The 26,764-nt window shown below is 30.5% G+C and overlaps 1 protein-coding gene across 1 annotated transcript in view; it reads left to right on the top strand.

Moving 5' to 3' along the window:
- The first annotated feature begins 5,587 nt into the window (after nucleotides 1–5,587).
- LOC131844734 (uncharacterized) overlaps nucleotides 5,588–26,764 on the top strand; it is a 232,927-nt gene continuing 211,750 nt past the window's right edge. Inside the window, exon 1 of the mRNA XM_059193685.1 lies at nucleotides 5,588–6,088. Coding sequence (XP_059049668.1) covers nucleotides 5,992–6,088 — 97 coding nt within the window. The 5' untranslated portion in view covers nucleotides 5,588–5,991. The remainder of the gene's footprint in view (nucleotides 6,089–26,764) is intronic.

Genomic DNA, 26,764 nt, shown 5'->3' with positions numbered 1-26,764 from the left:
AAGTTGCTTATATATATATATAAGGACAAGTATAGATGACGCATAAGATCTAAATATATATAACTCAAAGGTGACTGACTTTGTGATCTATCAACGCACAGCCCAAACCACTGGATGGATCGGGCTGAAATTTGGTATGCAGGTAGATGTTATGATGTAGGCATCCGCCAAGAAAGGATTTTGATTAATTCTACCCCCAAGGGGATAAAATAGGGGATGAAAGTTTGTATGAAACATTGTCAATTTTAAATCGATCGGGCTGAGGCTTTGCATGCATAAAGCTACTATGACGTAGGCATCCCCTAAGAAATAATTTTGATAAATTCCACCCCTAATAGGATAAAATAACGCGAGCGAATCCGCGGGTAAAAGCTAGTACAGAATATAGAGCAAGTCAGTAGAGATTAACATTTAAAATAAAAGGTCATAACTAAAGCACACCTAAGAAAAAAATCAAAAATTTCTAATTAGAAATATTATATAAAACATGTTAAGCATTATTCAGTTTTACTTGATGTCTTCTTGTCCATAAGTAGTTAGTGTTCATTAACCGCTCTCATCTATAGTAAACTTCCATCGTTTTGTCTGTTTTAAAGCCTATAATATAGTTTCGCTAATAGATGAATACATTGTATGGTGAAAACTGTGAAATATTATTGGGTTGTATTGTTATGTTGACATTCTTCGTGAGCACTTCTTTGTGCCGTAACTTTCTATAGTACGTAGACGAGTCTGGTGTCGTTTTTACTTCTAATTTATTAAACACATATCCCATTAGTTTAAGAGTAAATATGAGTTTATGAATCATTGTGTTTTTCATCAACTATTTTGTATGGCCATTGGTAAAGTCCCCAAACCATATTCCTAAAAAAATTCTCTTTATTTGAGTATTTCAATTATTAGCTAAAAGTATATGAACACACAAAGGAGCGACGCGGGCGCAGTTAGATGCGTCGAAAAAATGGCGATCAAACAAACCGCACTCATTATGCGCATGCTCTTAAACCTTCGGAATTGAGCAGACGTCGATCAACGTTAACGATTATGATGATGCACGCATCTCGACAGTATGAGACCGATGTGATATAAAGTAACATGCGACTTGAAACGGCTCGTCAATTTTAAACAATTTTAATTCTGAAACTTCATAATTTTTAAGAATTTTAATTCTTCGTAATTACGTAGTTAATTCTCTATTTTAATTATTAATGAGTTAACAAAAATAAATATGTGACACAGTTACTGAATACAAAATAATGTATCAATAGAAATAGTTATAATTTGAATTCTACATTAAAGCTTCACATTTATAATTTCTATAAAATACAATTTTAATATAAATTAACAGTCAATCTGAGAAGCAAATAATAATTGAGAAAAACATAAATAGTAAAAACAGCTCCAATTAATATTTTTATACAGATTTGTATATAAGGTTGAAGCCCATGTGTTGTATAGCGGCGCATACAAGTATATAAGACGACTACCACATAAAGTTGCATAATTTGTTCTTTCCGTTATATTCCTTATATATTTTTCCATTCCTCAGGACAAGGGTGCTATTTACAGCCATAATCTGCAAATTCAGTGTGATACTAACGCTTGCAACATAAATAGAAGAAACAGTTGTAGGACACGCTGCGGCACAAGCTGAGTGGAGGCCCTTTCAGCTCATAGCGAAATATTAATTTTTAAGATTTCTAAATTTTTACTCTGTACTGTGATGCTGAATAAATGATTATTACTATTATTATTAAAATATTAAAGTTTTCTTATATGTAATTTCACTATATTGAGTACATGTAAATAGAACATTTCAGTTTCTTTATGTTTGTGGGCGTAGAACTAAGATTTCAATCGATCGCCTGTATTTTATAAGTGTATATATGTACTTATCTGTAACTTGTATCTATAACATACATATATATATATATATATATATAGGAGTATCTACTTATAATTCGAAGTTAAATAATGAGATAATAAGAATGCATAATTAATACGAGACCGAGTTAAAGCAAGGCTCTATTATTAATATATGCAAATTACTATTACTTTATCAGAACACAATTGGTTATAAAAATAATCGTTTCTATTATTACATGACTTTTTATGGAAATATACGAGGACGTAGGTGATAAATTAAATAATTATACATAAGTACTTTAATGTGTTTGCGTCATTTACTTATTTATGACTTTTCTATATTAATTACAAAATGGTTTTATCGTCACTAGTTGAAATATGAATCCGCTTTTTACGTTGTGATTGTTTAATAATCAAGGCGACACTAAATAAGGCTTTATTAGCAAATAAAATGTTGACCTTATAAAGTGTAAAATGGGATAACGCAATATTAAGTTTTGACCAAGAGACATAAATAAAATTATTAAAATCTACTTCCGATGTTTACAAAATTATTATTTTGACCTCATTCACGCTTTATAAGTCAATTATTAATTTTTATCTAAGAATCCTAAAAAGACTCTCCGTTGAAAGTAGTTAACCAATGTCAATTATTAATTCAATCATAAAGGTTAGTCCTTTTTATGTAACAACTTAATATTTTTGTTTAAACGACTTTCATATGACATATAGTATTATTTATTGATTTTGACTTATTAGTTAGGATATGTCTTAGAATTTAATTTATAATTTTCCAAATGGTGATGGTTATGACCTATTTTATAAGAACGTTACTTAAAGATAGGGAAAATTTACTTATCTTAAAAAACTCTTTAATTTTTTTCAATTTTTAGGCTAACTGTCCGATAACGACAAATACTGTAAACAAATTGAATAACCTCAAGAGTCAGCGGTGAGCGTTTGCTAGATTTAAATTCCAATATGCAATATATCCGTAAGTATGATTACAAACTCACATTGAGTAGAATGTGTTTTCAACTAAACACCAAATAGGAGGAGTTACATTTCAGTAACTTCGTTGCCTATTGCTAGCCAAGAACATGAAGTGAAACAGAGATATCCTTTTTTTAAGTATTCAGTATGGCAATGACGGTAATTATGATAGGGCTAATATTATGCCTCTGTAGTGTAATTTTACTGCCGTATCACACCTTAGACCGTCACACAGTTTACAAAGCAAGCTGGATGGCAAATAGAAGATGGAATTGAGTTACCCACGTAGATGTCTAAAAACTACGTCGGTCTTATGGTAACAGGAATGTTGTAGAAACAGAAAAGAAAAATCTGAATAATATTTTTTTTTATTTTACCACCCATATTAAACGCAGACTCATCACAAGAAGAAAGATCAAGAATCGTGAGTGCGAATCGCGCCCTAGTGCGCTTTCCAATACAGCTTCTCACATTTCCAAGAAGCTGTCATCATCTGCCTAATTAAATTGCATGTTGGTATAGCTACGTGTCAAACTGTCAATGACAATTATTGGTCACTTCTAGGTCACAGAGTATCCATGTTAGGGTTTAACGACCAGCTTCATCGGTCAAAAGCGATTTAATTGAAACACCATAAACAGTGCCTGGAGGGCCACACCTGCGACATGGTAACGAGCGCTCCACCAGTAGTTTAACTTGATGGTTTTTATATAGGCATAGAAGAGAAATTTGTATTTTCTCTTATCTGTAGTTTATACAAAAAATACGTTTCCTCACTATAGATAACATATATTCGCTGCGAAGTACAACTGGTAATTGATAAACTAAAAAAGCGGATTATTTTTTTAAATCAATGTAAAGGACATTGATTTAAAACAAAAAAATAATTATTTATATGTAAACTATTATTATAATAATTTTTGTTTTTAACACATTATCAGTTAGTAACATGTCCTATTAAATTACTGGGAGAGTATGGGAGGAAAAGAATATACGAAAATTTTAGCAAGGAAGATAGTTTCGAAGTTTTCATCTGCGTGAAATCGAGTGATGAATAACGAATGACATCGTGAACGTTTGATAATAGCGGTCAGGAAATCAATAATATGATATTTTGCTGGAAAGCACTTGACCACGTCAGTGTATTTGAAATAGAGTAAATACATTATTTGTCATTTAATTCTTCTTATTAAGATCCGAAAACAATAATGGACTATTGTATCCGAAAGTTAAAAATCATAATCTAGTATATATTTACAAAAAAAAAGTTGAAAATGATAATATTTACGATTTTTTTGTGATATGTGTCTGGTCTATGATCTTAAATTACTGTTTATATTTTTAATCTATGGTAGTACGATCGGACGCGTGTACGCATTTCCACAAGGCAGTAATTTAATGACACACACATTATTCTTGCAATTGGCTTTCGAGAAATACTGAATATAGGTACTATGTTAAGTTTTAGACATATTTTATTTCTATGGTTTCATAGAGAAAACGTATTTAAGTATGTAATTTAAATCTCTTAGACATTGTTTTTACCATTAGACTTATATGAGGACGACGTCAGATACGTCAGGTGTTGGTAAATAAGACGAAATGGGATGAAAAATGGATGAAATAAAAGAAGTTATATATATTATAGACATTGAAACTTCTTTTATTGAGTAAAGACTCATCCCGTGATCAATCTCCAGTTTGAGTATGCAGCTTCGTCATAATACATTGGTTGATTTTAATGTTTAAATGAAACTAATATTACTTAATAGTTGAACAAAATACCGTTATACCTATGTAGTTAAAATTACAATGTTAAGGAAAGTCAAGTACTGTACTCGTAGATATACCTAGATATACTCGATACTTTGCCGTTAGGAACCTAGATCCGCCTACGTGATATGATAATGCGTTAACTAGACTCGCGTTAATTGCATTATCTAGTGTCCATTTATTTGGTATATATGTAGGTACATCATTGGTTGAAAGTATCCAAAGTACGCTCACGGCAAACGACTTGTAACCTTGGTACCTGTACCGCGGATATTTTACAACTGGGTTTTACACGTCTTTCCGCAAATCCTTATTACTCTGCCGACCCATTGTACTTTGCAAATATTGTTATAGAACATAACAATAAACATAAATGACCGCGATTCACGTCTTCGGCATTTATTGAACACGCATCGCGAATTGTTATTTGTGATTGCATGAACCTGTTTCATCCAATAGTAGTAAAATACCTAATGCACAATGTTTTTGTTTTTATGCAGCCGATGAACTTTTCCATAAGGTGCATAATAACAAAAATGAATAAATATTCCATAATTGTACTGAGACAAGTGTAATCATGTCGTGATGGTCATATAATTATTGATTGAGAATATGATATCTAATATAACTTTAAAATTATCCTTTAAAACATTTCAGCAATTCCAAAAGTCGTCAATAGATTTTAAATTAATAAATACTAGTGAATCGTTTACAGACTACATGTAATGTAACCTACAACATAAAGTGTATAATCCAAATCCGATAACAAAACATTCTATACTATGAAACTCATGAACATCAGGACGCGCCGTGGAAATATCCAGATGATAATGAGAAACGGGCGTTGAACGCTGCATTATCCTCGAGAGGGCAAAAGGTGCTGTGATATGATAGCTAAGAGCTGACAAGTGTGGTCGAGGCCGGGAGCCCGGGAGAGGTGGCAGTCTCTAGACGTCGTATTCAGTATACAATCGCGCGCCACAAGTGTTGCGCGCACGCAGCCGTTCACTGCAACAGAACCCGCAGTTATCGGACTCTGTCTTATCGATCGCACCTTCCGCTCCTTCGATCGCCGCGGAATTCTATATGATGGATGCTAAATGCCGCGTCGACATCTGAATGTTAGCCGAATTGGAAAGTAGGTACTTTAGTGCATAAGTGCGGGATGCAGTCATAGAGGGCGCCGTCCAGACCGAACGGCGCCTGTGACCAACCCATGTGCACTTGCCCTATATTTGTGTCCAACGAGATAACGTGATGTGACAACGATACGTGTTGTGCCAGTGGAATAGTTTTGTGAAAGTGTGCATTTAGCGTGAGTGAGTAGTAGGCTGCCGGCGTGGCCGGCACCCCGTGACAATGTTGAATTGCACCGATCTGGAATGCATTCTGCATCATCACCATTACTATGCGCACCTCCATCATATTCATCACTTACAAAATGCCCAGGATTCAGGTGAGTTTCATATGTATATGTGCATACATTAGCAATAAATCATTCATTTTGACGGCTTACGTAGTCACAGTTTAAGAACAATGAAGAAAATAAGACACAGTGATAACAATGATATTGTCATAAGAGTGAATGTTAATGATAACAAATAGTGACTTGGTGTAGGCCTTGTCTACATCCTTGATTGACTTAGGTATGTTGTGAGCATTATATTTGTTGATGAAACGTGAGATTTAGTTTTTGCGATGATCGTCTAGGTTGATCTTGACCTTTGAACAATGTAAACGCAGATTGGGTACAATGGAAACAATAATGTTTGCGCAGTTCGTTGTAATACCAGCAGGTGTTAGTGGTAGATATCACGCAACGCACCGGCCTGTCGTTTTCACTCTGTTAACTCACTTGCTACGAGCGACTTAAAACCTGCCCGACGCGACGCGGACAACGCGAAATGGTCGAAATATTTGTACAAACAAATGTTCCTCGTTTTCTCTTTCGACTTAACTCGAACGGATTGAGTGATGTGTGTGTTGAAGTTTATTAATTAAATTGCAAATAGATTTATTTAGTATCAAATTAAGATATAGATAGTAATGTTTTGGAATACGTTGTATAAACTGAAAGTGTAAATACAATTAGTGAAACTGACATTACACCAAATTGGATAGTTGCTTAATGAGATGATGTAATTAGTGTACAAATATGAAAGCAGACGATACCTCATAACTTATGCCTAAATACTTTAATATGTATTTCATAAGTTATTTAAAACGTTGTTGGAAATTAAAATTATTGTTAACACAACATTTGTGTAAATATACTGGTGTGTAGTAGTGTAACAACATTCCACAACGTCCTCGCCTGGTATTGTCACTCATATCAAATCATTTATCTCTTGTGACAACAGATTGTGAGTTCGAAGTTGATAGGTTTGGCGTTATATACAATACAGTTGTGTAATTTATTGATATTGGCAAAAAAACAGTAATATCATATTTCTAGCTATCATACTTTGCTGTTTACGATATACCTACTCACTCATAGATAGTCATAAGGATTAGTCCCGAGCTAGCCTTATATGTATATTGATCATTTACATTTACCATATTTAAGGTCGTCGTTCCATCTAGGATCATATCATCGAGTATCGCACTCTGTTTAGGAATCTACTAGAATTCTTTTTCCATCAGTTGTAGATTTAAAACGCAGATATTGATTTATTGACACTTTTTCTTTACCTGCTGAGCTATTTGCAATAGACATGGTAAGTAATGTATAACGAAGAACGAAGCAGCAAATAGCTGAGCAAATCCCAACACTAGAAATATTAGAAATCAAATTAAAATCCATTAGGCCAGTGTCTAATAGTGACTACAACTACTCCAAAAAAAAAATTAGGTAATAAAGTCACTACACAATTAGTCATAGAAATCTTCAGTAAAGCCGTCTAGATTGACCCTGTCTCTAGGATCTTAGATAGTCTCTGGCCATTATTTAAATCTCGATGATGTAACATAAAGGATATGCATTGATGTAAAATCGAAGACAACTCAATAACTGACAATAATATACAATGTTTATTAAGTCAGTAACCTCATTAGATAAGCAAATTTACATATGCTTGTGCGTGGCTACTCATCTTATCTGTTTTGCTGTCTTCATAGTATCATTTAAATATTTTTAAGTAAGTTATGTCGGCATTTTTGGTAAATTGGCAACCCGACTGCATATATTAGGGATATATAAGAAGATTAGATTATTAGAATTAGAAACACTTAAATACATTTGTTTTTGTAAATACATATTTCATATAGTACACAGAAAACATATATGAATATTCTCATCGTGCGATAAATTGAACTCGCGACCATCGGTAGTAAAGCGATGTGGTAAACCGCTAGACCACTGAAGCCGTCAAACCATTTCTTTTACTTATGTTAAACTCTAAAAATACTCTTACTGTTGTCGTACTAACTACAGAATTATTCTAATGGACTAAATTCTAAATGTACTTATTTTAATCTAAATATAGATAATGAACATGAGTAGTCAACCGACCACTGACAAGATGTTTTTCTTTTGAATCACAGGTTTATTATATTATTGGAACAATGCTCAATGTGTTTCTAGATCACAACACTATGCCGTGTATATGTACAATAATAATAACAAAAAGTGTAAATCATTCAACAGTATCTATGACAAATGTTGATGATGATAAAATAAAAGAGATGCAGGCGTATAAACCTATAGATTGAGGATTAGTACATGAATTTGTTGCCAACTAAGATATTACTAGTTAAGACTTCCACTTTGTTCGAGTTTTCGTATTTGTTTAATAAAGCAAATATTTTATACTTATTTCGTTCTTGGTATATAACTATTAAAGTTGATCGTCATCGTCATCTGATTCTTCCTTATCCCATATATTTGGGGTCGGCGTAATATATTTTTTTTTTCCATTTATCCCTGTTCGCAGACATTTCGTAACTATTAAAACTAGAAGCAATTTATATCAGTATTTGTTTAAATTAGTTAAATAGATGAAATATACAAAGCTAAATGTGGTTATAAGCATTAAACTATGTGTAGTTTTATACATTACTCATGTGGTACGTAAGGTGAATAATGAACATGGTAACTGGATTCTAGTCAATAATTCCACTTTGTTATTCTGTATATATGTTCCTATTAAAGAAACCTTTTCTATCGATACACTACTAATATAGATAGGACTTTTTACTTTAATGATATTTGAAGTTTTGCTATTTACCTGTGAGTTATTCACAGGTAAATAGAAAAAATTCGAATATTACTTAAATTTTCTTGGGTTATTATTTTTCATAAGATATATATAGGCTCGTATGTATATTATATATGAATCAATACAAATACTAAATTTATTTTTGCACATACTTATCATTTGCGTCATGTCCAATTTCATACAATATATCAAATTCACCCACGCCTATTCCAAAGACTCATGTATATACTGACTTGTGAATACGTTAAAGATAGTATCTACCAGTTATCTATGCGTATGTTACTACCGGATTCTTCATTGTGGTATACTGTACATAACCTCACGTTAAATTTCATTAAGATACATTCAGCAGTTTAGTTGTGAAAAGGTGACAAATATAAACACAATCACATATAATACTGTATGGATGTAAGCAAAATTTAGACCAATTCAATCTTATTAGGTATATAGAAATATATAATTGTTTAAAAGATAATAACTAATCAAAATTTTGTTGTCCTTAGTAAAATGATAAAAAAAAACATCAACTTGTGTATGTCGACTCTTGCATGTAAAATAGAATTTATTTTTATAGTATATTTTAAAATAGTCGCTTTCTATCTTTGTATATTATATGAAAAAGCAACATATTACTCACTTTATATTAAAAGTCGAAACAAAATAGTTCAAAGAAGTCGTTTTGTTTGTTTTTTTCTGCTAGAAGCAAACAAGTTGGCGCTCTGTCTGATGGAAAGTAGTACCGTGGCTAGTAGACACAAACAGGACCACGGATATTAAAAAATGTACTCAACGTGGTACACCTCAGTAAGACTACTTAGTGTAGAGCGACGGTATGTTATAAATTCACACTATTTAAAAGTAGTAAGTTAGAAATTAGCCGTTGTATTAATTATAACCCGGATATTTACAATTTAACATTAACATACGGAAATAAAACTGCTTGATAATTTCCGATTTAATTTATATCAATACACTGCTATGCAAATATATCATAGTGTAGTGTTGTATCATTATGAATAAGTATAACTAATAATTATACCATTTAAAAAGCTATAGATACTATAATAGTAATAATAATATCCCTTAGATATATAGGTGTATTTGTATAATACTGCCTTATGTACAACTCTTGTTAATGTTAATTAAGAAGGCTAAGTAATTTTCCAATTGCTCAGTGATAAATTGTGAATTCCGGTTCCTATATCTAATGATTACTTATTTATATATTTAATACATACATATGTTTGTAAATTATATGTATGGATACACATGACTCTACAATGTACAGTCATGCGTATAAATTGTTGCATATCTATTCCTGTACAGTTCACGATTTGATAAATAGAAAGATTGTACCGTCTGTACATTGATCCATCTGTTTGTCGACTTTAAGTTATAGAATATGAGATAAGAAAAGAAATAGATACATGACGCTAAGAATAGAAAAATATATAGTTCAGATATGTAATATTAAAAAAATAATGTAGACAAAAATGTTTTTATTATTATTTTATTAATTAAGGCATTTTTTGTATTGTGTATGAGTATTTTCTATACACCAGAAGAAAAGTGAAATACATTTCTCGCCCCTATTGTACTGTGATTGAAAACTTACGTTCAACATAATATCACTGAAAATAGTGCATAGTTTAATAAAAATCTGAAATTTAAGTATATCTTAGATAATTATCTAAAGTAGTATTGAGACAAATTGTAGATAACATATTGTTTCGAAAAGTAAATATTAAATTTGATATTAATTTAGCCTTTTTAGTAGTGTTAACGACCGATATAGTAATTATTTTATACATATCAGTACGCTGCCCGAGGTTTAATTATGTCATAATTGTATACTTACTTGTAACTGTACTAGAACAAATTATGTTCTCCAACTCATGAAAAATAACCTAGTTCCATAAGTTAACAATTATTTAACAAACTATGGTGTGGTGACTTATTGCAACTTATTGCAAGCATTTTTATGTACGTGTTGTGTAATACGTCACGCTTGTAATAATACATAATATATTGTTGTTTAGTAAAGTAGTTTTTAACAAGACCACAGCAATTTGACACAGTGGAGTTAGGAATTTTTATGCATTTAAATAATGGGAAAAAATCCTAGGTATAGTATAAGAAAGTAGCCGAGAACATAGTCGATACTATAGGGAACGTAACACTTGTCATACCCACAGTCGCTGGGTAGCCTAATGCCATCTCTCAGTTAATTTTTGGTTTGATATCCCGTTTACTTCACAGACAGAAATACACAGTTTCTTAAGTCAGAAGTATAAATTGACACCTATAGTTTTATTTTGTTTGGCATCGCGCAGATTTAAACTGTTCTTTTTGGGCTTAAATTAGACTAGTAAACCACGTTTTCTTAATTATAATATTATATAGTAAGAACTAATATTGCGCTCTTCATTAGATATAGTTAGATAGTTTCTAATGAATCATGTCTGTTTGTCGGTATAATTGATAAAAAAAAATTGTGTGTCGGGTCGTTAATAAATAATAATATAATAAGGATAAGTACATTTTTAATATAAATATAGCATCTGAGAGTGACAAGCGATAAGATTATTTATTTACCACTAAAGTAGTCAAGTTTGTTATTTGTTTTGACTATTAAATAAATTTGATGAACTAAATGAAATAGACCGGAAAGGGGACAAAATAGTACTGTCTGATAATAAAGATTATTGTTTTTGGGTTTAAAATAAGTGATGTTATTTGTCCACATATATATTTGTTTTATATACTAGAATAGATAATTTATTATATACTATTCTTTCAGTTGACGATAAACGCGTATGGTCATTGGAGTATTACGTATATCTCAGTTAATTATTATAGGAGTTGAAATAAAATTAAGTAATTTTGAATAAATATGGTAATACACCAATCGGAACGGAAATTATATTACTCGGTTAACCTGACAGTTAACCGAGTCGACCACATTTACAAAAAGATAAGCAGGCAGTAAAAGAAAACAATGACTTTCCTAAGTATCAGTAAACTAATAGAGATGTATCTATAAGTTTCAGTTTAAATATATTGGATGCTTTTCGTTACATTTGCATGTAATATAAAATAATTAGTAATAAGAATAATTAGTAAATCTAGGGATCTTACCACGTTTTATTTTTGTTGAGTTCTCGATATTTCGGCAGTCTTTCAACGGTCATGATCACGGGTAAACTGAAGAGCAGCGGGTAGACATATTCGTCTACCTTCAGAGGAATATGTCTGCCCATAAAAGATCCTTTACTAATTATAAATAATGACCGCGTCAAACTTAAAACAGTATATAAAATATATTTTGAATGAATATATATATATTGAGACCCAAACTAATAAAATTAAGTTTGGGTCTCAATATATATTTTGTAATCATTGACCTCAAAATATTTCACTGTCCCTTTTTGGGATGCATACAATTTACAACTTAATGACACGATGTGTCAGACCCGGATCGTATTGTATAAGTTTTATTTTTATAAAAATAATATTTAAAAATTCAATTAATGTATAAAACTATATCTTATGTAAATATTATAGTTGAAAAGAACCTGAGGAACAAATCAGACTTTAAATTTTTTTGAAATACAATAGTTACAACCGGAAAGGTACAAAAGGTACAACCGGAAGATCCAAACTTCAGCCAATTTATAAATTTGATCAATCTTATTCTATCTATACCTCTTCTAGTTTTCCGTTAGCGCATACCGTTTGGCGTGCAGGAGGGCATCATTATATTATTACCATATTAAAAAAACTTACCCATAGAGGTCACGAAGGTCGTCTAATTGGTTTTATTAAACTGTTGATTGGCAATAATTTTCTTATAATGTTATTATGTTAATATTAGTAATTAAATACATTCAGTAGTCAATGCCGTTATAATCATATTGAATATTAAAATGATTTAAGAGCAATTATTGTGGACAAGATATTTTGGTAGATTTGCGACATTGACGGGCGTTAGTAGAGGAACCTGATGGTAATACTAGTTCTAAACATGTTGAAATAGTCCGACGTTGCGTAGCTCCTGTGAAACGTGGTAAGTATTTGAATGAGCACTGTATTATGGTCTTTTTTCTTTACTACCTACTTTATCTGATGGAGAACGGTAATATTTGTATATAGTGAAAATGTCTACATACATCGCAACTCCCGATGGGTTGAACATGGAAGGGTGTGATTAATATTATGGACTAACTCAGCTGATGACGTGACAATTTGTTATACCAACTTTAAGTACGTATATTATAACACAGGCAGTTTACTCTTTAAACTGAAACATACTGGTTATGGACTTTGGTGAATCAAGTTTTGATTTTATTTTTTGCCACTGATTATTCGGTAGATGATGCATTAAATAGGCCACTAGCTACATATATGACTAGATCGACAGCATAATCATAGGTTAGAACTATCTATCTTATTAATTCCTAATATTGTTATCACTAAAATTGTCTTAAGAACAAATCGTACTCGTAAAAAAAAATTCGGCACTATAATAATCAGACTAATAAATCAGCTTTGTAATGAAGGCACGTATACAGCCAGCAAATTATAGGGCGTGATAGATCTGACGCCAAATAATTTAAGGTGTCTATTGTTCAACAAATTACCGAGTACCTACATTGTTTTAAGTTCTTTATTTATTTCGAAAATGGACATCATAATCATTATTTGAGCCTATATTGTTTACTGCTAAAGATATGCTTTTACCATAGACTGTTATTGGAAATAATCTACACACATAATATCTCAGGACAATTCACATAGCACCATCCAATCCCAAGTTAAGTAGGGATTGTGTTACGAGTACTTGACAACTGATACAAATACATAGATTTTTTTTTGTAAATACATACGTAATATCGATAGAAAATAACCAAGACCGATACAAACAATCATACTCATGAATACAAATGTTGGTGTCGTGCGAGGAACCGAACCAGTGACCATCGGAAGTACGGCGGTGTGCTAAGCCGACTAGAGTGATCTATTTTGTGATTTCGACACATTGCGTATGAGTTGCCGCATTGCGTTTACTGTGACCAGGTTGCCTACGACCTTTCTTCTTACCGGTTGTAGGTTCATTGCCACTTCTGTTAAGCAATCCCCAATCTTTTCAGGAAATCCTCTATAGGAAATGGTATCAATTTTTTTTTGTATATTGATTAGATACCTAAAATGATTATCGTTATAAGGAGCTCGTTAATTGACGCCACTAACGAGTATTACTTAATGTATAATCCATAAATGGAGTACAACCTGTATTTATATTATAATGCTATCAAGAATATTAATCACCTATAGTTCTAATAACGAATCAGGAATTCTGACTAACCGCGGGCCTAAGTATTGGAATTAATTAAGCTGTAGTGATATACAATAATAATAACTCGGGATAATTCTCACTGCGCCATCTACTCCTAAGTGGAATTTGTGTTGTGGGTACAAAACAACTCGTAGAAATACTTATATTTTTGGAAACACACACACAATATACAAAGCAAACATGTGTTATGTAGTTCCCCTAGAAACCATCGTCATGAATTTGCCATCATAAGCTAACTGAACAGACCTCTCATATTATCCGCTCATATTATCATCCTTCACTAGCGCCATGCCAGCGTAAACCGTTAGTGCAGGCGGGTCCATCATTTCACTATCATTCATAAAAAGAATAGGCACATATTTACCTACATAATTAATTTATTCCGCAGCATATGTATGATTTTTGTAATATATATAAAATCCTTGCATTAAATATAACTTTTATTAATAATTTTATAATGTTTTATAAACGTGGTTTTGTTTTCCCTCGAATCATACCTCCTCGAATGAACCGTACATTGGTTTAATTCCACTGGTCTTCAGAATACGAATTCACTGGCAAGGCAAGAACATCTCAATCAAGGGTACTCTTTGACAATTTGCCTTTACGACTAAATAGCTCACATCCTATGCCAATGTAGGTACAGTTGTCAACAATTCCAATAGAATTATTATATGACGCAATATCTATTCTTCTATTTAGTAAATATATTTAAATACATCTTAATTTATTCGAAATATAGATACATACACAGTTATTAAACCAAATTTTATTAAAATCAATATAAGACTAGTTTATGGACTGCTGTAACAATAGCAATATTAGTTTCAGCCAAAATAAATGAAAGTTTTCACGGATACAACACGGTAAAATATAAAATATATCTACAACAATATAATACACATAGAAATATAAAACCTGATTCATGATTGATCCGAGGTTACGGCTACTGATTCTTTTGACAAAAATGTAATAGCATATGCTGGTGATTGAATTTAAACGTGAATCTGTTTTTTTTTAATCCTGTACGTTACTGTACAATCTTGTCACTTCTAATTAGCTCGAAAGATCTCCGAATTAAAGATTCGACATATCATAAGAGACTGTAGTAGACCTACATGAATTTGATTAGATATTTTGATTTGATTTATCTTTTGGATGGACAAAGACTACACGCTATAGAATACCAATTAAGTAATTTATTCTGTAATACTTCCTTTACAATATATCACTTTCAACGCTAGAAAGATTCGTTAATTATGCTGTGAATAGGCAATCATCTGTGGGTCGTAATCGTGTGATATAATTCTTAGAAAGTCCATTTCAAATTACCTAAAATTACCGACATTACTTACTGTAATTCGATACGTTATACAATTTTGAATATAAGAATCAAATTCGAAATTTAAATTTGTTCTCTGTTATTCTTATTTGAATTTGGAAACCTTCTAGCAGATACTCACACCGTAATAGATAACTAAATTCAAAATATCAAGCCCGCTCCTTTCATATAATAAATAATAATATGTATATATTTTTCTCCACTCTATCTAGAATATTACGATGATAAATTAATCAGTCAGTACATGATTTTTTGTGTATCCTCTAAAAGTTTTCTCATACTTATTTTAAATTGAATACATCTGTAAGAAGCTTGATGTTTCTATATATGGTATAAAAAAAGTGTTTTTAATCTGTTGAGTGTACTTGTACCGTTCATCGTTACATTTTCGCGGGAATTTTGCATTGACGCCAGTGTTACGTAACCTAAGCTTAGAAGTATGTTGGTTTAATACTTTTTGTAATAGATACGTCTATATAATTGTTTCCATAATTAGACGTGGCGATATCTGGTTCGATAGTTTTTATACGATTACGTTATGGCTTGTTGTGGTAATAAAGGTTTGGGTATGAATTGGATGCCATTACAAGACGAATGTTGTAAGGTGTAATAGACGTTTTGTGCGCAATGTCACAATTGTCTAACAACGATGGTGATATAATTTCGCTGTAGTGGTTTCTGTGAAATGGTCTGTAAATAATAAACAAGTAAAATATTCATAAATTTAGTTAAAAAAAGAAACACAAATCTGTACTAATGTTATAAAGCTGACGAATTTGTTTGTTTGAACGCGCTAATTTCAGGAACAATTGGTTCATATTGAAAAAATATTTTTGTGTTGGATAGTCTATTTGTCGTGGAAGGCTTTAAGCTATATAATATTATGCTACGACTAATAGAACCAAAGCATCAGTGAAAAATGTTGCAATAACGGGAAAAATCGCGATAGTGTTTTTGAAAACCACGCAAACGAAGTCGCGGGTACAGGTAGTGTAAAATCAATATTATATTTTATCAGTTTTCTTGATTCATTTCTAAAGAAAGTTTTATTTTTATTACTTTTTAAAAATAGAATGTTAATGTAATCTATTTTTAAATAATAGAAGCGTTTATTATTGATAGTGTTAAAAGTAATTTATATTGGAAAATGAGCCTCATTGTTAGTTATAAAAGTATATTTATTATTCTGATTGTTCATGTGTTGAATTTATTGTATGTATTTTCTTGAATATGCTATTATAAAGCATAGAATTTACACGCAGGTCATTATCCTGTCAATAACATGTAAACGAATTGTAAACTGATTATTACTATAAATATATCATATCTATCATTTATTGGCGTCTGCGGTAATGATCGTGTGGTTAGTGTTATGTCTTTAGACCTATATCTAATAGTAATTCTTATAGGTAACTACAATTTGCATTTAAGGACTCACTGGAAATATGATTTGATTATGGAATTATGACATAATATTCGAAGACAATTTATTTATTACTAACTATTCCGTAGGTTTCACACGCTTGAAATTTATAGCCTATATATTATTGTTCATTAAAATCCATTTAGCAGTCTTTGCGTGAAAGAGTAACTAACATCCATCCATCCATCCAACCATACTCACAACCCTTCGCGTTTATAATAGTGAGATTGATGTCATTTATTTATATCTTCATGTAGATAACAACACAACCAAATAGTCATATTAGACTATATTTTGTTTACAGCTTTCAATATATGCAATGTAATGTACAGGACATTATTTATAGTAGACAGGGATCATAAATTACAGGGATACCCGATAAATTAATAAGTGTAGTACGAGTAGATAGTGAATAAAGTATGAGGAGCATCTCGAATATTCTATGATCGGATTGAACCGGTTATATAATGCTCAATTGTTATAAAATTATAGACGACCATGTGCACTTGACCCTGGCGCTGAGATCAATTGTGTGGGGCAACCGACGTAGGTGGAGGAAATTAGCGCGTTCGTACATCAGGAAACTCCAGAACAACTATTTTATATTTTAAAATAAAAATAAATGTTACGAGTTAAATAAATATTGGCGCATATAAAATAATTAAAATCAGTTATTTATTTAATTGAGTTTTGTTTATTAATATATATAAATTTTTTGCTCTTTAAAATATTATTTTATATGTATTATATTTATATACATTAATAAAATCCTTATATATTATTTTATATAATGATGTTTTGTTTAATAATAACACTGGATAGTTCAAGCAGACAAGCAAGCAGAATTTGATATAAATATTCAAATATCTTTTTTGGAAATACATACATACATAGAAAACACCCAGATCTATACAAATAACATGAATACAAATATTTGTATGTTAAGTAGTGTACTACCGCTAAATCCGAGGCGTTCAATATTAGACGAGAAAAACTAAAATTTATAGCTTTTTACTATATAATTATTTTAATATTTTAAAATTTCAATAAGAATTGTCAATTTTATGGTTAAACCGCAACGAGCAGAGTACCTATACCGAGTTTCTACTATAGGTTGTGTTTATGACTAGACCATATAGATATATCATTAAGTGAAGGATAAAACCCGATTATGTATCGCGATCATGTGAATTGATTAGTTTTAATGTTTCACATAAGAATTGTGAGCTAGTTTTTTGCCGCGCTGTGTTGCGTAATTTAGATAAGTGTAAAGCAATTTTTCTAAGCTTTTCAAATGATAATTATGTATCTGTACTAAAAGGTAATGTCACAAGCTGTCAATTGATACTACTAGTTACTGCTTTCTTAGCCTACATTATGTAGGTACTCAGCACAGGCTGTTAGGTTATGCCACAGTTAATTTAATACTACGTTATTCCTAGTTTTTCATAGAGAGCTGACCATTATCGATTCCGTATTCGGAGTCGAGCCTTAATATGTATTCTAATATATGACATTTATTATTACAGGGTAACCATAAAAAAATCAAGATCACGCACAGTAATCTTTAAAGAATACTACATGTATATGATAAACAATCACAAAAGCGATTACTTTGTGAGTGATAATTATTGTGTAATTAAATAATTATCTTTTAGTAGTCTTAAACTAAAACTAAACTTAACTTAAAATAACCCATTAGGTGGCCTATATATTATTTCGAAGTTCTATTCGAATTTTAAGTTTTTTAATTATATATTGTCATATTTTATAAACAGTATTTACTTGAATGATTTTTATAAATACTTTTCGTACTTTTAGAATACTCTTGCGACCGGCCAGTCGCTTAGTAAGCGGATACTGCGGATAGTCTAAGAATGTTAAATTGATTAAAGTGGTGGACTTAATTAGATAAATTAGTTACTGGAATGAGACATCGTAACTACGTTGAATTCTTAGTTTCGTTGTATACAGCCGAGAGTCATTTGTATTGAGCTCTAATACCATTCTGTCGACGAAGTTTCTCACTTTGTTCACTATATCAAATTATTAGTTTATTTGTGCAATTAATAATTAATATTATCAATAAAATCATTTATTGAGTTAAATAACAATATTGTATCAGTTTAATATATAAGAATTTATCTTTCTAACCACACTACCCAGTACTCTACTTTATATAGATATATATAAAATTTTCCCTCTATATCTTACTATACAAATATTATAAACGCGAAAGTTAGTGAACATGTTTATTACTCTTTCACGCAAAAACTACTATTACTGAACGGATTTTGATGAAACTTTACAGTAATAGAGCTTATACACTACATTAGAATAACACATAGGCTAATTTAAAAATATATTAAGTAAATTAGGCGAAAATTGATAAAAGTCAAGTAAGTGTGATGCAGACGAAGTTGCTAGGAGTAGACTAGTACATGTTTTATATATATATCCGATCAGAATTTTTCAGAAATTCTACCCAAAACTAAAGACGACAGGAATCTAGAGTTTCCGATATGAAATCTGTCGTCTTTTGTTATTTGTAAACAACAACAAAAGCATTTTATCTGTAAAATACTATTACATTGTTTACAAATAAAGGTTACATAGAATAAATTGTATATATATATAGGATGAAGTATTAAAAATGAAAGATGAGATACCTTGTTTGGTATGTAGGTATACTATATCTCTATATTAGATGTCTGAGATAGTGGTCTAGCATTATCAGAGATATTCAATCTAACTAGATAGATATCTAACTGTATTTGATAACTGCGTACAAACAAGACCAATTTTTAGTACAAACATTTAGTATTTTATATATAAGTGGTGGAAAAATGTCCACCATTTATGTGTATAATTTGAAATATAAACTTTGCAATTATAACTGTATTATCGTTGCGTATGTCCCAATAACACTGTAAGTTAAAGATGTTTTGCAAACATACAGTTCAGTGACACTTACTTTTAAAATATTACTTTACTCAGACATATTTTAGGTGCATTGTCATAATTAGAAATGAATTGACAATATCTTACCATAACAACTTTAATTCTTACGATAAGAACTTTAAATTTCAGTTTACTTTTCTGAAATTCAGCGATTTTGATTTCTGATTCCATACTGATTAGTGACCCGAATTGGACTTTAACTATAATATATATTTTTTAAATTTTTAGTATAATAATGGTTGTTTGTCAATCAGCTAGTATTTAATTTTTTTTTAATTATTAAATTCTAAAAAATGGAAAATAAGATTTAATTTCGTCAAAAAATAACTTTGGTTTACATTTACCTGTATTTAAAATTGTAATAAAAGAATAAGATTTCATATTTTCAAGTAACGCAACTTAATGTTCCCACACCTGATTGACAAGTCATAAATTGACTACCGAACTTTATAGACACCATAATAATTATCAAACTAACAAACTAATAAATTCAGTATCCATTAACGTTGACCCCTGCTATCGTTAGTAAGCGCACTTTTCTGTAACGGAAATAAAACATATGAGAGGGGAGCGATAGGTCAAGTTATATTAGTTATTAACATAAGGCCAATGTTAGACTGTTTATACACCTCCTAATGTAGGTCATGGGTGTAGAATAAGTTGAATCACGCGTGATACGATCATATTTGTAATCAACCGAACTTAATTGGTTGTTAAAAAGGACATTGACATTTACAGTTCAGTGAGCAGTTATGTAAATTGTCTTTGTAGTGGCGGAAAGAGTATATATAACCTTATAGATTGTTGCTTTTGTTCCGACATTATCATATATGTTGTCATATGTTTTATGTGGTCGAAATGGAAGTTCAAGGAAACAAATCTAAAGGTCGACTGACATTGTATTTATAGATTTGAGATTTACGCATTCGCATTTTTTACGTAAATATTATTGATACTAATGATATAATACTGCAAGGTTTCCTTATGATTACAATATATATTTTAACGTATAAATAAGGAAACCAATTATGTGTTGAAATAGATCTGCCGTCTCAAGAAGTTACTGTGTTGTGCCATTTCCTTGAAAAATTAATAACTTAACGTTATGACTGTAATAGTTCTGCTAAATGGGTTCTTTAAATATAAATAAATAACTATGGACAAATAACACAGCACCATCTAGTCCCACGGTAAGCAGAGCTTGTGTTTTGGGTACTAGACAACTAATATAAATACTTTTTTTTTGTAAATCCATACATATTTAATTTTATACATAGCAAAACATCTAGACAGATACAAATATTCATACTCATAAAAACAAATGTTTGTACCGTGCGAGGAATCGAATTCGCTACCATCGAAAGTAAAGCTGTGTGCTTAACCGCTAGACCATCGAGGCCGTCATCTATAAATATTAAAATGCTACCTGAAATACTCACAAGAGCTATCATAATTTTGCAATCAGATTCATTAGAAAAACATTATTTATATATGTGATATAATATTGTAATTTTCCTTATATATATTATAAATACATTATAGCAGATAAATAAGGAAACAGTTTATATGTTGCATTAGATTTTACTATCTCAAGCAATTACCGTTTTGCCATTTCGTTGGAAAATAACCTAATAACGTAACGTCAACGATTATAATTATAAAACGTCATTGTATTTACTTCTGCTAATTATGTTTTGTAGGTAATAATATAATATATATAAATAATATGTTTTTATTTATTTTAAGATAGAGCATACAAAATATTCATGGGTTTTTTAGTTTTCAGTGAGTCATACTCATAATTGAAATCCAAAATATGATTAACAGCGATTGTTTCACATGTTTAGAAACGGTGAATAATTAATCAAAGAAGATAGTACAAGGAGTGTGGGGTAACGATTTTTTTTAATTTGTGTGCTTTACAAGTTTATTCTGGTTTCAAGAGTAAGATAAAAACTTAGTCTAAGTACTGGAAAGGCAATTAGATGTACCAATGACGGCAAAATGTATTGTTTTATGTAGTCTTTGATGCTTTTCTTGTATTTACTCGATGGTTACCACTTTTTATACTATTATGCAGTCAAAGTAAAAGAAAAGCAAGTTAATTAATATAGCAACACACAACTTTCATGGTCATTCTTCTTGTGATGAGACAGCTTCCCGAACGAGTGGTAGATAAAAAACAAATTTCTATGACTATTCAAAAGTGCTTTAATTAAGTTTATTTGAATAAATGATTTTCTATTCTATTCTATTCTAGTCTAACAGCTTGTTAGCTACTCAAATTTGCGTAAAAATGTTAACTCTTCCAAATAGAGTTGTAGAGTATGAAAAAATAATAGATTAATGAAACAATAATCATAGAACGACAAAAAATCGTTTTTAAAATAGTAAATAACGAATTATTGGTACCTTTTTTATGTAATAGACTAAAAAATAAAGAGATCACCTAAAATATAAATGAAAACTGGACAATAATTGTCCAATCCAAATCAAAATACGTAATCAATTATACGGGCGAAAATACTCGATTAATTAATAACCGATTTTCATAGAGAACTTCACATCGCTATTTAGCTCTTATTTTTCTCCCCTTTACGTCTCCGTCAAGTCTCGACTTGTAATAGAAACGAATGTTTATGGAACATGCAAAATTATTGTGCAAATGTTATCATAACGCGCGCGTAACTAATAAGTAGAACGTTTTATATAGTAAATAGCATTTTCCAAGTATTGAAGTAATAGTAATTATATAATAGGTACGGATAAATATTAAGTGATAATTAAAGGAATAATATAAGCCTTTTCCTTATATCTATTGTCAATTGTATATCTAAGACCAGTCTCCTGATATTAACTGACACAATATAATGTGAATTATTTATATTAAAATCGTAGGCCGCATTACAAAAAGTTGTGTATTAGAAGAAAACTTCATTATCTCTGTGGTCTGGTAGTTAGCCTTGAAATTGTCAATTCTCGACTAGGCCACCGAAAGAAATCTACTTATCAAGACTTTAGGCTGAGCTCAAAAGATCATCTTCTCAGTAGTTCTTTATGTCAGGGCTTAATGTTAGGGTTGCTTCTTTTAATGAAGATTCTCGTGGCCTAGGCACGTTGACATCTCTCTTTTTTATGTAATTATAATTGCAAAAAAGCTGACCGCCCCTCCTGATGGTAAGAGGTAACCGTCGCCTATATACATAAATAGCTCTACTATCTATGTATCTATTATAAATAGAATATATCTAGTTAATTAAAATGATTGTCTAATAACTTAGATTGTAGATTGGATCATTGGATCATGCCTTTGCAATTATAGCAAAAAATGTAGGTCTTGGACACACTGTAATAGGTCTTTTAGAATATTCCAATATATTTCATACATAACATACTTAATACAATGTAAAAGCATAGTTGTTAAATGAGGCTAGGAATTAAATTAATATTTTTTATTTATTTGAAAATTAATACATAAGAAAACTACTAATGTGGAAAATTTTATTGTTTTATAATTGGAATAGCAAGCAAGCTGACAGCTAACCTGGTAGTAAGTGTAACCTATAAATAAATATCACTTTATCATGTGATATTCTTGACACTCATACATAGCACACTAGCGCCCACTTTAGGGTGACTTGTGTAGTTTGTAACTAAAATACACTGGTTTACTGACATTAATGCCAAAAGAACATATCTCTTACAAAATATACCATATTAAACCGATTTCGTATGAGGTTACTAATTATTTGTCGTATTTGGAAGTCTGTGTTATATTACTAAACAATGATTGTTATCAATTTATAACTGTCATCAGAATATAAAAATATATATATATGGAAGTGTGACTTAAATTAAAATTGCCTAATGATTTTGTGATTTACTGTGTGGGGTCTATGATGACATATGGCGAAATGTTAAAAAATATATCCATATTAGTTTTCATATTCTTAAACAAACACCCGTCCATATTTCTATATACCAATGATACTCGCAATATATACACTCGTATGAGCATATATTTGCATTTATTTGTATCAAATGATTACGGTAAAGCATCGATTCGAAGCGATCTATTTATTTATTATTCAATTGATAAAATTGTAATTTATTTTCATACTGACATTTCCTAATTGTGATACTTGAGAAAGAAGATCGGCATCATATTGTGTTTTGAATGTGTTCGTTATACATTTAAAAGAATCCAAGCTGAAATTAAATAGGTTAGATGCAGCTATGTTATTGTTCTGGTTGGTATAGCATTAATTTAAGTTGATTGTTTTTGTTTATTATATACAATAAAAAACACAAAAAAAAAGAGAAAGAGGTAATATTTTGAAAATTTTATTTGAAAAAAAGATGAATGAAGGGTATTTTTTCCTACTTTCTTTTGTTGCCTATTTGTTGATCCCTATTTACCTTTACGTTCTGTCTGACTACGAAAATTTTCACGAAACGTACATCTGTCATTTTTACATGAGAATACAAGATTAACACATAAACAGATGAAGAGTCAAACAGAAAGTTTTCGTCTTGTATATCGTTTTAATATATGTAAAGTTACTAAACACTTTATAATAATGAAAATTCGTTTATTTTCTTATGAAAATAATATATCACAATATTTGGGGTGTAAAATGTATTACCTAATAATTATTCCAATTGGCATATTAAAATAAATTACACTTAAAATTCACCGCTTATTATGGAAACATTAAGAGATAAGATAATTGCTATTTTATTATTATTACACTCAACTATTTGGGGCTCTGTACCCATTATACAGTTATGCAATTCAGTATCATATTATAAAAATAATCACAATCATGAACAAGTGTTATCTATTTCAATCGTAAAGCAACTTGCTTTGTTATGTTTCAAATGTAAGGTGTTTCAAATGAAATTACAGGATTTTGTATAACATCTTAATCCCCCGGAATAGCTACTGTTGAGTGATATCACGGGCGTCCTATGATTGTGTGCTCTCTATGGTGTTGTTCATGTCGGTGCCGTTACCATTTCCGATCGATTCCCCATTCACTTCAAACGTTTATCGAAATAACGACTATTTGAACCCCTAGCGGTTCCCTCAGACTAAAGTCGTATTCGTCATGCGGGAGTTGGCTCCATAAGTCCTTCCGCGGGTTTGGAGTGATATCTGCACTTGCCACCTATCTTCCGGTGAAGCTGTAAAGGCCAGCTGCAGCTAACAGCATAAGAGTAGTCCGAAAAAACAAATTTCCGGCATACCATACCGGTGGACCATGGTTTTGTTTGCTATTCCAATTACGTAATACAAATTGTTTATTGCACAAAACAAATTTACAGAAGTAATTTACATTAATAGATTTTCTAATTGAAACACCTTCGTTTATTTACTATAGTTAAACGTAATTTCAGCCCCCGACCCTGTTTGTGATAATGACCCGTATAGGTGTTAACAACAAGGTCGTATATTGCAACATTTATATACAATGTCATAGTAGCTACTATATCTTTATGACGTGACCTGCCACGAATTTTCTACGTACAGAAAATACGTAGTATATTCCGGTATATAATTATTGTTTTATATCAGTTAAATTAATAACAATAATAAGCCTAGACAATTCACATAATGCTGTCTAGTATCAAGTTAATTAGAACTTGTGTTATAGGTACTTTCCAACTTTTTCCAATTTTTTTAAATACATACAAAATATACGTAGATATCATTACAAATTACAAACAATCACACATATGATTACAAAATATTGCAGCGTGCGAAGAATCGAAACTGTAAACATCGGAAGTAAGATAGTTTTAAATATTTCAACATACAGATTTAGTAAAAATTTGATTTATATTATTAGTATATATTATATGTCTATAAGTCTCTTAAAAATACCCTGGAGCCATTATTTTAGAAAAACGTTATAGTTATGGGTCCATCGTAAGTTCGGAAACGTTTAAGTTATACTGTACTGTTGATACAGTAGACACTGAGTTACTTTATTCATTTACTATATTTTCATTTTAATATTTCAAAACTACAAATTTTACAATTAAAAAAGTAATGTTTTGCAAAAGCTACAATTAAAATGATTTGTACGGTTTGTGAGATTGCATGTGACATACATACCCAGAAAATTTTTGATTTCATTGCACATTTTAAAATGTTGCGTCTATGGTGTTATTTGCATATATGAAAAATGATAGTATTGCGTGTTTTGGGTAAATTTTAATTCTGATGTAATTATTTTTATTTATTTTATTAATGACAAAACTAATAATAAAAGTAAACCAACTCTTGTAGTAGTAACTATCACTTAGACAGAAAGGTCATATATTTAAATCTGTACGACATTAAAAAACTTTGTAACTTACTCTCCGGAAATTGAAAGATTTAGATTGAAAAAATAAAGACATTAAGTACCTAACTTTTAATATTAAGTTGAGTCGATGTTTCATAGTACACGTTGTATTAATAAGAAGATTTCAGAGAAATACTATGCTTGTTTCATTGAAAACAATACAGAGAACAAGGATAGCACCATATATAGTACACATATAGAAAAATAAAAATGGTAGGTATATTTAATGTTGTGACACGTATTGTATGTAAAGATATATGAATATTAGTTTTTTAAATATAGTTAATATTATTCAAATTTCTTGTACTTAGTACTTTTCATATTTTCTTAGTATGTCAACTAAGGAAATCTTAATAGTATTATAACAGCACTTTAATTCAGAACTAATAATAAACTTAATTACTAGTGAATTATTTCTTCTTCTGTCTTACCACCTTACTAACATGTACTTTCCATCGTTTTTTATTATTCTGTATATAA

The sequence above is a fragment of the Achroia grisella genome, unplaced genomic scaffold (assembly GCF_030625045.1).
Source record: "Achroia grisella isolate CSIRO2021 unplaced genomic scaffold, CSIRO_AGI_Agris_v1 utg413, whole genome shotgun sequence".
Taxonomy (NCBI): Eukaryota; Metazoa; Arthropoda; class Insecta; order Lepidoptera; family Pyralidae; genus Achroia; species Achroia grisella.
Note: the sequence above shows the minus strand (reverse complement) of the source record. Positions and strands in the feature narration are given on the sequence as shown.